The 16,415-nt window shown below is 37.3% G+C and overlaps 1 protein-coding gene across 2 annotated transcripts; it reads left to right on the top strand.

Annotated features, from left to right (window-relative positions):
* The first annotated feature begins 459 nt into the window (after window positions 1-459).
* Window positions 460-6,835, top strand: LOC113284250 (ribosome biogenesis protein BMS1 homolog). 2 transcript variants are annotated; one of them, XM_026533665.1, is made up of 11 exons: window positions 460-770; window positions 891-981; window positions 1,068-1,186; window positions 2,113-2,303; window positions 2,468-2,678; window positions 3,362-3,715; window positions 4,434-4,673; window positions 5,131-5,349; window positions 5,742-5,951; window positions 6,055-6,156; window positions 6,354-6,835. In XM_026533665.1, exons 1-11 carry the CDS (start codon window positions 636-638, stop codon window positions 6,522-6,524), a joined length of 2,043 nt encoding a protein of 680 aa, XP_026389450.1. In that variant the 5' UTR covers window positions 460-635; the 3' UTR covers window positions 6,525-6,835. The 2 variants fall into 2 exon arrangements, with proteins under 2 accessions (XP_026389450.1, XP_026389452.1); XM_026533667.1 differs by having other exon boundaries at window positions 6,280-6,408.
* The last annotated feature ends 9,580 nt before the right edge of the window (window positions 6,836-16,415 follow it).

Raw genomic sequence — 16,415 nt, 5'->3', positions numbered from 1 at the left:
CATCCCTCGACATGGACGACTCTTTCTCTATGTTGTGACATACATCCAATTCATGTGAGAATTTAAGATAATCTTACCATCAACACAATCATCTTTGTTGCTTGAACTTTCCCCAACATCACTTCTAAAAATCCTAAATTTCCTCTAAAACCTCCTCTTCTTCTTCTCAACTCGAACAACAACAAATAAAAAAAAATTGATTCTAAAATCTGAGTTTAATCTAACATAATCTAACCACACTAATTAACTTAACTTAACTTAATTAAATTTTAATACTAATCATTCAGGGACAGTTTAGCCATTTAAAAATATTTTGGTTAAGGGGTGACTCAATTTGAGTTTTAATGACCTTTTTTTGTCCTCTAGTGGGAGGCCCCTAATTGTTTTTTGGGGGCCCCAATTATACTAGGTTATTAAAGTAGGGCACCGCATTATCAGTTCTCACTTCCTTCAGTCTCAACCACGGGGGCACAGATTCCACCGAGTTAAAATAGAAAAACCTCTGGGCAAATTAGTTCTGCTGGTGTAATCTAGGGTTGAGATGGGGATCGATTCTTCTTCTTTTAGTTCAATTAGTAATCGGTACGAGGGTAGATTTGTTCGTCATTGGGATTATAATAACAGTTTGATAATTTATGACAAAAAGAGTGATGACAGTCGAAACGCAGTCACAAGCAGCAACCACTGATCAAAAAGAGGTACAATTGCAACATGATCTCGAAGAAGAAGAACCAGTTCCATACGTTGTTCTAGTTCAAGGACCTCCCAAGGTATTATTATTTTCTTTGCTTTTAATCTAAATTGAGGTTTATGTTTTGTTTATAATTTTGTCGATTATCTTATTTCTAATCAATTAGGAGATTATGACCCTTTTTAATACACGATTGTAGGTTGGGAAATCCATGCTGATTAAATCTCTAGTGAAGTTTTTCACTATGCACCATCTAGATAACGTTCGAGGCCCTATTACTGTGGTATCAGGTACTTGTTGTTTGCATTATGTGGTCTTAGTTGTTCTAAACCCTTCATGCCCATGTGATAATCTTGTTTTGTTGTATTTTTGATAGGTAAGCATAGGCGGCTGCAGTTTGTGGAGTGCCCAAATGATGTTAATGGCATGATAGATGCTGCAAAATACGCTGATTTGGTGTTATTTTGTATTGATGCAAGTTATGGGTTTGAAATGGTAAGTGACAATAGAAAGTTTGTGTTGATTTTGTTTTAATTAGTACAAGAATGACTGTTCTGATTCCTGCCTTACTGGATTTACAGTTTATACCAGAAACATGTTTCATGCACATGATTAATTGTGAAAAAGCTTTCTAATGTGCCATCATGAACTTTCTTGTACAACCTTTTGAATTTATTCCAATGACACTGCCCTGGGCTTTTCTTTGACTAGGGGAAAATCATTACCAAGTTTAGAGTGTCTCTATTCCTCACATGTATAACAACGATATGGGTATGAGTATTAGTACTGGTTCTTCGACGATATCAGAGGCCAAGTGTGCATACATCATCCACTAAGTTAGACATACATAACCACTACACATGAGTTACATTTTGATCAAATAAGCATGACACGCTATACTTTGAAAAAATAAACAATCATGTGTCTTCTTCTTCTCGTTCATTCCCGCTTCTTTTATCATTTCATGCTTTATAGAAAAAGTTGCAGAAATGTTAAAATTTTATGCTGCTGTGTTGGGAACGAGTACCAGAGTAGAGTTCATACGTGTCCCTACGGGGTAATTCTTTTAACAGCAAAATGTAGTCCACTCGTCGTTACACAGCTTCTCACATATCTATTATGATATATGATGTTCACCCGTAATTTTCCTCTTCTTTTAATGTATAGCGGCATGATACAACTGCACTGCGTCGACAATTATTCACCGATACATGAAACAAGGCGAATTGGAATTTGTGATTGTATTTGTATGCCTGCTGTGTGATGCCTAAGAACAAGTCACAGACTCTCAGTCTCTGTTCATTTTCAAAAGAATGCAGATAAAATATTTTAGTTATTATGTCTTCAAAGATGTTCATTTTGAAAATATGGTGGTTTTGAGGCCTTTCTTTCTTCTTGCAAAATGCCTTTATTGATTTCAGGAAACATTTGAGTTCTTTAACCTTCTACAAGTTCACGGCTTTCCAAATGTTATTGGTGTCCTCTCACATCTTGATAAGATCAAATGTGATGGACAACTAAAGGTAACCAAGCAGCGCCTCAGTCGTCAGTTCCGGAACGAAATATACGGCGGAGCAGAACTATTCTACTTATCACGTCTTGACAATGGAATGTAAGTTTTTGTTTAGATTACTAGGGTCATATGATTCATGCATTTAATGTATATTTGTTGCTAATTTTTAATTTAATGGACTTATTAGTAGAAAAAAATCTGCAAGTCTCAATTAAGGATTGCCGCTTATCCATTGTTGTTTCTTATTCGTTTATAATTAACAGGTACATGGACGATGAAATTCACAATCTAGCAATGTTCATATCAGTTATGAAATTCAATCCTTTGTCCTGGCAAACTGCACATCCTTATGTGCTAGTCGATCATTTTGAAGATGTTACTTCTCCGGAAAGAGTGCAGATTGACAATAAATGTGATAGAAACATAGTTATGTACGGTTATCTCCGAGGCAGTAATTTTAAGAGAGGAACTAAGGTACTTTCTCTAGCTAGGTTGTTTTGACTCTCTCTCTCTCTCTCTCTCACTCTCTCTGAATACTTGGTATCTTTTATTGGTGCACGTCAAACGTGCTTTGATTCTATTAGTTTCAGAACTCTAGACTTCTAGGAACATATTCTTGTTTGGCCACCTTGTGAAATATCATACTGTATTATGTTTGATTTGGTTGTCGATTTTCTTAATAAGAGCATATCAAAGAACGAGAATTGTTGTGTTATGAGCCCCATATAAAAGATCTAGACTTACAATAATGTTGTTAAAAGTCTGTGGGCATCCAACTCAAATCCTATAGGCAATGAGTGGAATGGCCCTTCCATATTGTAGCTGTTGTTTATTTTGGGGATCTAAGCAATGTTGTACTATTACCCTTCATAAATGTAGCTTAAAGAAAATTCGATGTTGAGCCCACTTGGAGTCATGCCCCGTAGATGTTAATTGAATAATTTTCATATCCCGAAGGCCTTTTAGGAGTCTTATACTATATGAAAAAAGGAATTTTTGCGTTATTCGTTGTTGCAAACATATGCTTGCTTTTATGAGCAGTAAACACAGTAAATTATGCTTTATTAGTTTCCGGCCCATTGTTCTGTATATCCAACATATTGTTTTCACTTTTTCTTCCACTACTGTAAGTACTGATTTAAGGTGTATAATACCAGGTGCATATTGCTGGTGCTGGTGATTTTCCTGTATATGGTATTACAAGCTTAGCTGATCCCTGCTCTTTACCAATTGCTGCCAAAATGAAGGGAGTGAATGACAAGGAAAGACTCTTTTATGCACCAATGTCTGGTCTTTGGGGTCTTCTCTATGACAAGGATGCAGAATATGTAGATGAACGCAACGATAATGATGAGGTAACCCGATCGGAGATTGAGGGTTTCAGAGCAGGAACTTATTTAAAGTTGGAGGTTCATGATGTCCCTTTTGAGATGACTAAAAATATTGATCCCAATTGCCCTATTCTCGTCGGAGGTATCAGTCTCGAAGATGAGAATGTTGGATATATGCAGGTATCACACTAACTTTTGAATGTATTGTCGTTAGGCAATTGTCAGTCCGCATCATAGCACTCTTCCACTTTCTAGGATGTGTGCTAGGATGCATATTCAGAATTTTTTAACTAGTACGTCCATGACTTGTGAAAATGTCAACTCAATCTCCTCTGGAGGTTTCTTCTTCTTCCAAGCCTTTAGTCCCAAACAAATTGGGGTAGGCTGGAAAGGGGAGACGTCCGAAACAGTCACCCATAGGTACTGCTCCCGCCCTTTCTTAAGGGAATGGCTTGTTTTCAACCAAACAAAGATACACGAGGAGTTCCCAAGCACCCATCTTGGTACTGCTCTTGCCTTCTATTGGTGTATCGCTGGCTCGCCAAGCTGACCACGACCCTATTCTCGTAGGGGAATGTCTGGGGTTTTACTGTGGGCTCGCGCCCAACATGGACATTCCTCCTTTATCCTGGCTTACGACAGGCTGTGCCAAAAAACTACACAGGCGGAGTTAGTCTCATTCCGAGGTTGAATCGATTTAATATATTAATGTATGTGAACCAAAAACTAGAACCTAAAACTTGAGTAATAACCCTTATGTGAAGGATCATGAAAATGAGGGATACCCAGATTTTTAGTTCTCTCTTTATTTTATTTTATTTTATTTTATTTTTAATACGAAACCTCTCAAAGAAAGTGTATGCTTCGATTTTTGAATATGTTTTTCTTGTACTTTTAGGCGAGGCTTAAGCGACATAGCTGGCATAGGAAATTATTGAAGACAAGAGACCCAATCATTGTTTCAGCTGGTTGGAGACGTTACCAGACCAGACCCATTTATGCCCAGGAAGACGGTGGCAATCGTTTGCATCGAATAGATTCCACTCCCGAGCACACAGATTGTCTTGCAATGTTTTGGGGTCCTCTTGCACCTCTAGATACTGGTTTTGTTGCTGTACACAATCTGGCAGGCAATAAGGTCTGATGTATTCTACTTGAACTTTTGACTTATCATCACTATGGTATTTCAGTACTTGATTAATTGCAATTGCAACAAAGAGGGGTATTCGTCTATATAAGATGAAATAAATGTGCGTGTAAGTTCGTACCGTGTATCCTTGATTTCCTGCGAGTACCTGGCGAAAACTAAGAAAAAAACTAATTACTGTACTCCCTGAGACTTGTCTTGTTCAGATGGTATCTTACATTTCATGAATACATCACTGCGCCTAATACTCACATTTTATGCCCGTCATCTGCTGTTTTTCGGTTAATGTAGCAAGTGTAATACATTTTTCTTTCTTCTGTAGAAGAGGCTATCCCTTAATTTTCTAAATGTAAGGATGTGAGAATGGGATGCTACACCACTGTTGTTGATTTGCTTGTATGTTTGAGTTCTATTTTGTTTATTGATCGACTTGTATTTGATTCCCCAGGCTGCATTTCGGATTTCAGCAATGGGTGTCATACTTGACTTTACCCAGGCTGCAGAGATAGTTGCAAAGATTTTGAAGAAGTGCAATCAAGTTGGGACTCCTCTCCAGACCTTCAAGAAAACTGCTCCCATCAAAGACATGTTTACGTCAGATCTTGAAATTGATTGGTTTAAAGATGCAGCAATTCAGACTGCAAGAGTTCGGGGGAACGTTGAAAAGGTATTGTTGCCTTGTGCCAAAACTAATTTCGGCGGGCTGTGTTTGCTCTTTCGTATTTTTATTTATGTGCTTTATCGGGTGTCTGGACTCTGGATTCTACAACAACAGCTTGTGATCCATTTGCTTTTGTGATGCTGTAGTGTATGGATGAACAAATTTTCTGTGACCGTTCTTATGGGAAGTTAAATTGTTGGATCCTTTCCATGTGGTCCACAACTAACTCGTGTGTTTCCAGACCTTCATTAGTTTTCTATAAAGTCGGCAAGATTTGTTCTCCCAGTGAATGACCAAGTTGCACACACGTTGGTGTTGAAATCTTTTGTTGTGTTAGGGGATATAGCATTTCTGTGAAGCTTGTTTCTTTGGTTTACCAATTGTGTTTGATTGGGCAGGCTGCTAAAAAGAAGCTCGTTAGTGAACTTATAAGGAAGGGAGATCAACGTAGAGAAGGGATTGCTAGTTGCTCATTTCAGCATAAAATTTCTCTTTGCGATAAAGTTTTCATGCGCGTGTGGAAACAAGTAAGTGAACTGAAGGATTCAGGCGACTGTACTGGACAAGGCATGGAATCAGTAGGTGAACTGAAGGATTCTCTCAACAAGGTTATCTCCTAATCCTGAATTTATGGTTTAATTTTTGACTTGCAAGGTTGAAATTTTTCATTTGTCCGCATCTCAACTTACTTGTATTTGTTCCAAAACCAAGGTTGATCCTGCTAGGAGGCAGCAGACGATTACACAACGACGTGGTGTGGTGTTTGCCGAGAAGAAGAAGAATACTGGAAATCGGATCTGTAAAGAGTACCAGGTAAGAAGACATGGGCTAATACAACGCTTACCATAATTCATCTCAATCTTCTAGGATAAAACATACTGTTCCCATGTATAGCTGCTCGCTCATTTTAGAATGTAGTCTATTTATGTGTTTCAGAGATCATTGTCCGGTCTACTTTTCGATACAAGGAAGTCGAATCTGATTGGTTAGACATTGTGTTTATGCTACAGTGTAAAAGGAGGCCGAAGGAATGTAAGGAGCTTTCTGAGAAAGAGAGAGAGTTTATGCTAGAGTGTAGAAGGAGGCTGAGGGAATGTAAGGAGCTTTCTAAGAAAGAGAGAGAGTTCTCAGAGCCGAAAGGAGGGTGGGGCAAACTCAATTATATACGTATAGGACATTAATATTTATTGAGGAATTATTCATTTATTGTTTCTGCTGCTGAAGCTAAGGGATCAAGGTCTCTTTCTCTTGACGCTTGCTTGATGGTTATTCACAAGAATTATGGGTTTTTGTTCTACTAGACTAGATCTGTGATGCTTTTTGTAGTGTACTTTCACTGCTATGTACAATGGGTGCAATCAGTTATCACAGTTTCTTTTTTTCTTGATCTCTAATTTGATTCAGTTTGTAGAATGGATTTTGTGTACTTATGTGGGTTTGTTCTCTGACTCGGTTTAAGGAAATGACTTACTTTTTGTTCTGGGTACTGAGATGACTTTACTTCGGTTACAGCTCTAAAATTTTCTTTGTTGTTCACTTCTGACCAAATGAGAGCTTTAGATGTACCACTCTCCCCGCTTTGTAGGAGTTGCTCCAAGTAGATAACAACAGAAACCCTTTTCGCTGTGGTTTCCATAAGAAAAAATGCAGTAAGGCGCCAACTCGGTAGTTTAGAACCAGATTCAAATCTTAGCAAATGATTTAAATTGTTTCCAGTGGATCGTACCAAGGAAGAACCCAAGTCTTCGCCATATTGTCGTCTCATGTGCAAGAACGTGACCCCAGCGAGAGTGCGACATCCAATTGTACTATCAGTCTTTCTATTGGCCTCGGAAAACACCAGCTTGGAGAACAGTAGAAACAGTACAGCGGAATTGCATTATGCCAAGGAAAAGCACTACGACCTTTTTGCAGATCAAAGACTCTACAGTTTTCTCCAGGAATTCTCACACTAACAAAACAAAGCAGTTGAATACTGCAACCGGGTTTGACAAATTGCTATCCTGCATGCTGTGGCAAATTGTGCTAAATTTGATAGTCAGCAAATGTTATCAAGTAAACTCATCAGAATGAGAGGAGCCATATCCAAGTTTCTGAAGTATGCATTTTAACCTGTCCAAGTTTCCAGCAGAATCCGCAAGATACTGTCATTGAGCTTTCATTACACAATCCGCAATTTAAACTAATAAGTCGGTAAGATTGATAAGCCTACTACTTAGATCTTGATGCAAAACTGATACAGGCTTCAAAAAACAAAAGGCAGCGAATGTAAACGGAGCTACGCAATACTCCGTTTGTAACCATTGTGCCAACAATCAATCATAAAAATGAAGTAATATAACTTTAGAAAGAACCTGCAACTCTGCTAGTATTCATTTGATTTAGACATGCGAACTGGCACTTTGCAAGGATAATCCTGCAAGTATTTGTAAGCCAAAGTAGTACACAAACATAGAAGCATGCGCCTCTGGCTCAGAGCAAATGGTATATACCTCTACTTAAGACTCGAGAATCAAATGGTATAGGCCCCTAAAAGCATAAGGTGCTCATCTTATCAGAATTAGTCAAGGATACTACATAAGGTGCTGGCATCCCATTGAAAGTTGTAAATATAGATATTTGCTGTTTTGTCTTGGTAGGTTAGTACTAATATGGTGCTAACAAGTTTATCAACACCCAATTTACGGCTCCACTACAGAGAGGCATCTGCTATAGCTATTCAATTAAGCTGTGAGGTTTTAATAATACAAGTAGCAATTGCATTCCAAGATTTCTCATGTCTGGCACGGGAATACACATAAGGAAAGAACCTCCACTCAATCCCTCTAAATGGTGTTGTTTCCTAGACTATATAAAACTCAAGTGTACATATACCAATATCTTGAGGCAAAGGTCTACACAGTAAAGACATGGTCAAAAAAAAAAACAAACTAAAACCATAATCAAATTTACATCAGTAAATTGGAAATTCTGGATAGAAAAATGGATCAATTTCATGAAGCGCAATTTAAGAATCAGAAAAATATCTCACATATTAGGTTTACTGACAACAGCTCATTGTATTTCATATACCTAGATATAGTCAGCAATAACCATTTCTCAATGAAAAATAACAGCGGAGCTAACAACATAAGAAATGGTATATCCTTCCTTCCTAATGCATCCCAAGGATGACGGTCCTTTTCATGTATCTTTTGATCTTGATTGGCCTCCCCTTTTTGTTTGTCCATTTAAGTATCCTCCTGTTGATTTTGTTCTTCAATCTAGAGCTCAAGATTCTCACTGACCCGTCCTGAATGCTCTCAATTAACAATTGTCTGATAGCAAGTCTTAAAACCCCCATTTCACCTTCCGTTTCCGACTCATAGTGATCATGTCTATACTCACCAGTCCTCGTGATCATGGTGATGGAAACTCGTCCATCAGTGTCTTCATCTTCAGAAATAGCTTCTCGCATAGCAAATAAAGCACGTAGATATTGACTCCTCCAGGAAACTCCTTCTATCACTAAGTACTCTTCACATGTATCAAGGATACCTAAAGCTGCACCCCCTCCGCTGCCAATAGTGCAAAAATTCCAGTACTCTCTATTTTGCAATTCTTGTCGAGTAAACTGTCTAGTGTGAGAGTTAATCTCATAAAAGGCCAAATGATCCGCATAAAATAAAGAAGGTGATGAAGGCCATTGATTCACGGGACGTGTGATATCACCCGTCGCGTCTATAAATCCTCCGAACAAAATCTCTGCGTGTTCGTGGTGAATATCCACATCAGGTGCTAAATCTTCATGTGGGGGATCCGTTAACATGTACTCGTGAGAGAATCTTGCGCACTCTTCCATCGACAGATTTTCGCCCAATTGAATCCTTTCCCTCAATATCGGAATGATTCTGTCTCTGTACCACCAAGTATATCCGGCACATACAGCAATAATGCGATTCGGACCTTCCCCTAAAGAAAAAACCTTCTCGCTATCCAATATTTGGTATTGATGGACATGCATGACATTATCTGGACCAACCCAGTATTCTGTTCCTGTTTCAAACCCATCAGCAGCCATTACAATGATCTCAGGATTCATAAAAGCCAGACCAGTTGAGCCATGGCCCAAACGAATAAGTAGGGATGGTGGGTTGATGTTCTCTGGCAACGAAACACTCTCTAGTTTCTCACTGGCTGGACTCGCAACTGGAGCCTCACGACTCGGTATAACTCGGCTGCTAATCTCAGAATTTGACCCACCACCAGTACTGCCTCCGTTATCGCCTATGCTGTGAGTAAGAAAACTGCTGACGAAAGAAAGAGACGGAAATTCAGAAGACATGTAAGCAGAGCGGCGGTTTGCAGTTGATTGATTTAATTGCGTGGTGAGATCTTTGTTAACCAATAGGAGAGACGCTTTTTCTTGACTTAACATATCAACTTGTTTTGCCAAATTATCAAGAGAATCACAACATAATCTGAACTGATCCATTAATTTTTCATACCGACGATTCTCTGCTGTAATTTTACTGTCTTCTTTATCAAATCTCCCGAATACACTGGTCGGAGACGTCACCGGAGCTTCACAACTCGGAATAACTCGGTTTTCATGACTCGAAACTCGGCTGGTATTAGTATTAGATCCACAACTGCCTCCATTATCTTCAATGGTGAGCTTACCGAAATCTGCGTTAATAGAAACTGATGGAACTTTAGAAGAAACATAATCAGAGCTTTGATTCTTCTCATGATTAACTGAAATATCACTTGATAAACCTATTTGTTCCATTAGATATTGACTAACCAATCGGAGAGCAGCATTTTCTTGACTTAAAACATCCACTTCTTTTGACCAATCCTTGAGATAACCACAACAAAAGCTGTACTGATTCATCAATTGATCATACTGTAAACTGGGATAGGTAAGATAAAGTAGATTCTCGGTCTTAATTTGATTGTTTTCTTCATTAGAAGAAGATGATGATGAAGGACGACTAAGATAAACTGGTGATTTTGGCGGGATAACTAGAGAAATTTGAGAACCGAATCTTCTAATACCATAACTTCCTGATGACGATGATGTACAACCTGTTGATGCGTCTGAATAGTGATGCTGTACTTCGTCTGAATCTTTTTTCTGCATCTTGATTGATATCTGCATACAAATGAGGTAATCAGAACATCAATTTCAAAAGCTTAATTACTACAAAATCAAATGATTCCTTCATCAAGAAAGCTGAGGTTTCAGAAATCAGTAACAAGACAAAACATGATCGAATTCTTTAAAATACGAAATCAAAGTATAAAACCAACTTGAATATAGCTGGAAGACTAGAAACCCTAAGTTTTACAGTAACCGCCTTATATTGAAACAACAACACTGTCATCAATGAAGCCTTAGTATGCAGATGAATCTGGTCAAATCACAACAGATTATTAACTACATCGAACTTAGACTAAACATGGAACACTTGAAGATCAAGAAATTGCAGAGATTCACAATCACAATGAGCCTAATATACTAACAAGTCAGTAAGATATCAAATCAAAAGGCAATCTACGGAGGAATTAAACTACATTAAACTTAGAACATTAACAAACCGATAGTTAGAACTGATAACAAATCTAAACATGGATTAATTGAAGATCATCATCAAGAAATCGCAGAGATTCGACAAATCATAAGCATCAATAATTACAGAGGTTCTCAAAAAAAAACAGATCATATAATGAATTAGAACGTATATAAACCCTAAATTTTCATGAATTTTTACCGAACCGCCACAGATTGAAACAATAGCAGTACTAGTCAAGACTAGTAACGAATCACTAAGAGATCAAATCAAAAGACAATCTACAGAGAACTTAAACTAAATAGAACTTAGAACATTAACAAATTGATACTTGGAACTTCTTAGAAATCTAAACATGGACTTATTGAAGATCATCATCAAGAAATTGCAGAGTTTCTTTAACGAAACACTCACCAGTTTGAAAGCGTGTATCAGAAGATTCTTTGGTGAGAGAAACAGTTAGAGACAGAGACAGTGAGAGAGAGAATGCGAAGCCAGTAATGAAGAATCTGGAAATGAAGAATTATGGGTAAGACCTTTATATAGAGATGAGAGAAAAAGAAACAACTCGCCGGAGAAGAGACTGGGTTTGATAATCTCTTTCTTTTTTCAAAATCAGAAAGGTGGGACCCAAAGATGTTTGCGTGATATCTGATGTGGATGTGTATCTTTTGGCATTTTCATTAGAGTACTGTATCTTTATTCATTTTTCTTTAAAAGCATATGGGTCCAGAACTAAAGTGGCCATTGAAAATGTGAGATTGATGATATCTCTGTGTAGTAGGATAATTATAATAGGACATATTGTAACGAATAGATTTAATTGACGAGGAAACATACATTTTTTACCGTGTGATCAATGTTGCGGAGCGTGCTTTATAAGAAGAAATTAGTCATAGTACAAGTAAATTATACTAGTCCTGCTCAAAGATGCATTACATCACACTCTAAGGAAGTTGAGGATTCTCATGGTACTGAATGGCCAGACTTAGTGTCTCTGACTTAGTTACTTGAGAGATATCTAAGTTCACAAACTAAAATGTTATACCATTATCACACACCAAGACTTGGAAAGTTCTCATGATTCCGATTTAGTTAGTACTCCCAATTCTTTACGTGGACAACTGTTCAAAGCTCTATTGCAACTACATATAATTCAATGAGGAGGGGCTGTCAGATCCAGAATGTAATGCGCACTATCTTCAATGGACAACCTGAAACAGTAAATCACCTGATGCTACATTGTGTGTTTTCACACAAAGTTTGGAGTTACTTCATAGGAAGCTATAATATCAAATGGGTGTAAGCTGGGATCCCGAAAATGCAGTTACAAGCCTGGAAGAATAAAAGAGGAAGAAACAGGTGAAGGAAGGTATGGCCTTTGATGATTTTTGCAATCACTTGGCCATTAAGGAATGAAAGGAACAGCAGACTTATGACAAGGCAAAGCACAAAAATGAAGAAGATAATTTTGGATATTAAACATCTCATAAATATGTATGGGGAGATAAACAAAAGATTTCCAAATTCTCTTCTTTCTTGGGACTTATTGGAAAGTGGCCTTGGACAACAGATAATTTTAATTTGTGTAAATATTATAGGGTTCAGTTTTTACCGGGAGTTTTACCTTTTTCTTAGTATATCAACCTTTTTAAGTCAAAAAAAAAAAATCATCACACACCAGCATCGAGAATCACAAAGAAAAAACTTGAAATTACAATGCGTGAGAGTTTCTAGTATATTACTCTAGACCAGTACTTGAGCTTTAAAAATTGCAACTCAATTTGCAAATATGCTAAAAAGTGTGGGGATCAACGTTGGCTTAGCTAGTTAGCAGCTTCGATCTATTTGCATTCACTCGGTAATTATGTGTGGAAGAGATTGTGTGTGAAACAAAGATTGTCAGAGAGGAGAAAGAAACACTGCCCGCCTCGACGGAGAGGGAACCTAGTTGGATATTTCCTCTTTGTGTTTAGGTGGGGGACCAGCTGACTTGGACGCGTATCTTTTGCTTTATACCTTCTCTTACCGCTGCTTTTCATCTTCAAGCCAACTCGATATACCCGTCAGTAAACTTTTCGGAATACCTGCACGATTAAAAAAATGCACATTGCTAGCATTCTCTTTAATATCTTCTGAAAATTACTAGTATAAAAGGTAATATTTACTGTCAGAGTATAACCTTTTGTATTACAAGACTTTTTTTTTTGTATTACAAAATTATTTACGACCAAAACCAATTTATTGAGCATAAATGGATTATTGTCGACAACCAGAAAAAAAAAAAACATTTCCACTATCTTATTTTGAAAAGATAGGGACATAAACTAGAGAATGTTAATGGAATTTATATCTCACTGGTGGATAAAAGCAGCTAAACACTGTAAGAGAAATTATGAAACCATTGAATGGTCGGGTCTCGGACCAGATTTTCACACAACTTTATAATCTTTGTTTTGAAATGAACATTTTTCTTCGCGAAAAAAAGAGCCAGACTCTAGATGTAACTTAGGGTAACGCTAATTTTATATACGGGACATGGCAGTCGAAGGCCGCGAGTTTCTTTTAGATAGATAGAGGGTTAAATTGATAGGATAACCAGTGTCAGCAGCATCAACCTGATGGGCCAACAACAAAAATTTACTAAATGTACATACATAATTTTCTTATTACCAAACTAAGGGGTGGGTTATAGCCTATTTTAGCCCTTTTATAAGCCCGTCCCCGGCGAAAAAGAAAGGAAATATTCACTCAGAAAATAATTACGATAAGTTTACTTGCAGCTCCTCCGTGCACAACCAAAATTATTGCGAATGGAAGGAAGAGAGTGAGCTACATGCTGGCCGGCCACCTCATTCCGTAAGAATCTCTTTACGTGGGAAAGAACGAGAAATTCAAAAAAAAAAAAGGAACTCGTCTATACTAAATGTGGTCCCATAACAGTAGGAAAAGAAATACACCAGATCCCAATGAGGGAATGATGTCACCTTCATTAAATTCAACACACCATAATACCATATGCTTGTTTGTTGTTGTGACACACGAAACAAAATTTGATTCTGTGGATCCCACCACATACTTCTTGAATTGATACTCAAACTGACCTTTTACTCAAAATGGCCATTGAATCATGGTTTCACCACAACCATCATCCTACCTCATTTAGAGAGAGAATGTCAAACCAGCAAAGAAGAGTATGGAAATAAAGACCCAAAAGTTGTAGGACCTCTATATAGAAAGGTAAGATACATTCAATACGTGTGATCCATGTTGTGGAGTGTGCTTTATATGGAGAAATTTGTCATGGTACAAGTCCTTTGTTGCTCAAAGATGCATTAGATCACATCACCAAGGAAGTTGGGATATTTTTGTTGGAATCTCGTAACAGTCAACAACACGGTGGATGTATAAAAAATAATAAGTAAAAGAACTGAATTAAAATAATTCTGTGAAATAACTTGACGTGGGTAGAATGACGGGTTTAACAAATTATTTTTAATACATTAATTTGTGCGTATGCTCGAAGTGAGTTCAGGTGCTTATTTCAAACCATACAAAGATTTTAATCAGTTGATACACTTTCTTTTCATAACCTTTCACCATGAAGCCCTCGCGTTGTTGCGTATAAATTTTCATATAAAAATGGTAAGAAAAAGAGGGACAAGTGTCGAACTTCTATTCGTTCCCCAATCCCCTATCCATATTTGCTCGTGTAAAAAATTGAAAATGATATGTTGATCAAAGGATGCTCCCGAATTTAATCCCGCACCACACAATAGTGGGACCCACATTAAACCTTACTAATCCCAATGCTGATAGGCTTGTTTTTGTCCGTCCGATCTCCTATCGTAATGATTTTCAGGGCAACATGTTAGTCAGTTTATCATCTCCTATCAAAAATTTATCCAGACTCTTCGGCGGCAAAGAAACAGTTAAAGACTGAGAGAGAATGTAAAATCAAGACTGTGTACGGCTTAGCCAGCAGCTTCGATCAATTTACACTTATCGCTAATTATGTGTCATAACTCAACAAGAGTGTGTGAGCGAAGAAATGAAAATCTGGAAATGGACGGTGGGACCTTTTATATAGAGGATGAGAGAGGACAAATAAATAATGCTACCTTTCGCCGGAGAGGGAACCTTGTCGGCTCTCTATATGCGGATCCCTATCTTTTGCTTTTTAGCGGACTTGATATTCCCGCCGATACATCGTCTATACGTGTGATTCAAGCCTTATTGTCTCTGATAATTGTCATTATCCCACTTTTCTATTCATTCCCCAAAGCTTCATCTCTTCACTCCACGAATGTGGTATTGCACCAGTGAGCTATACAAGGAGCTCAACTATGTTTAGTATTTTTTTCCCGCTTTACTTTGTGTTCGTTTAGTACTTCATGTTGAAATAAATTACTATTTAACTCAAGACATTTCTCTTTGGATTTTACCATCTTACCTAAATAACTAATCATAACGTTTATTAATAAATGCAATTATTATTATTATAAAATGATTTACAATCAAAACCAGTCTATTGCTTAAAATATACAACCCGTCACTGGGTTATAATTTTATGTTTCTTTTAGATAGCTTAATTTGGGGCCAACAGAATTAATTGGGGCCATGTATTAGAGGACAAAAAAGGTCACCAGAACCTAATTTGGGTCACCCCTTATAAAAATATTTTTTAAATGACTAAAATGCCCCTAAATGATTAGTGTTAAAATTTAATTAATTAGTGATAATCTTACTTAATTAGTGATAATCTTAATTAATTAGAGTTTAATTTTTTTCCAGATTTTTTGTCTGTAATGTTTAGTCTAAAATTTTTTATTTCTTTTTGCCCAGATAGTATGAAAAATCGTCAAGGTATTAAAAAATTTCATTGACGACCCTCAACAGTCGTTAATGTTTAGATTGTTTAAGTGACGACTCTAAACTGTCGAAGATTCATTAATGGCGGAAGTGTACGACAGTTTTGGGTCATCATAAAAATGATCAATTCCCTGACAACCCTTTGGAAGGGTCGTTACTGTTTTGGTTACGCATTTGACGACTTAAACAGTCGTTAATGTTTTAGAAATGTCGTTATAGACTGTCGTTAATCTCTAAAAAGAGTCGTTAGTGTATGACAGTTTAGAGTCGTTATTATTTTGATCATGATGTATATGACGACCCTAAACTGTCGTTAATATCGGTGAAGGGTCGTTACTTGAAAAAAAAATATTAATCAAGGATAAAATTGTATATTCATCTTCCGATTTTTACACCCCTAAAAAATTTGGAGGCAAACAAAATTCCATGTCCCCCAATTAAAAGTTATGGTCGCCAATTAAACTAGGTTCTTTTATGTTTCATTATCTTATGAATCGTGATTTAGGGGGAGGGATTTACGTTGGGGATAAAATTGAAGTTATCCCGTATAATCCAAAACGTTAAAGAGGCAATTCCTCCGTGCATAATCAAAATTGTCGCGAGTAGAAGAAAAGAGAGTGAGCTACATGCCGGCCGCTTCACCTC

Source organism: Papaver somniferum, chromosome 5 (assembly GCF_003573695.1).
Source record: "Papaver somniferum cultivar HN1 chromosome 5, ASM357369v1, whole genome shotgun sequence".
Taxonomy (NCBI): domain Eukaryota; kingdom Viridiplantae; phylum Streptophyta; class Magnoliopsida; order Ranunculales; family Papaveraceae; genus Papaver; species Papaver somniferum.
Note: the sequence above shows the minus strand (reverse complement) of the source record. Positions and strands in the feature narration are given on the sequence as shown.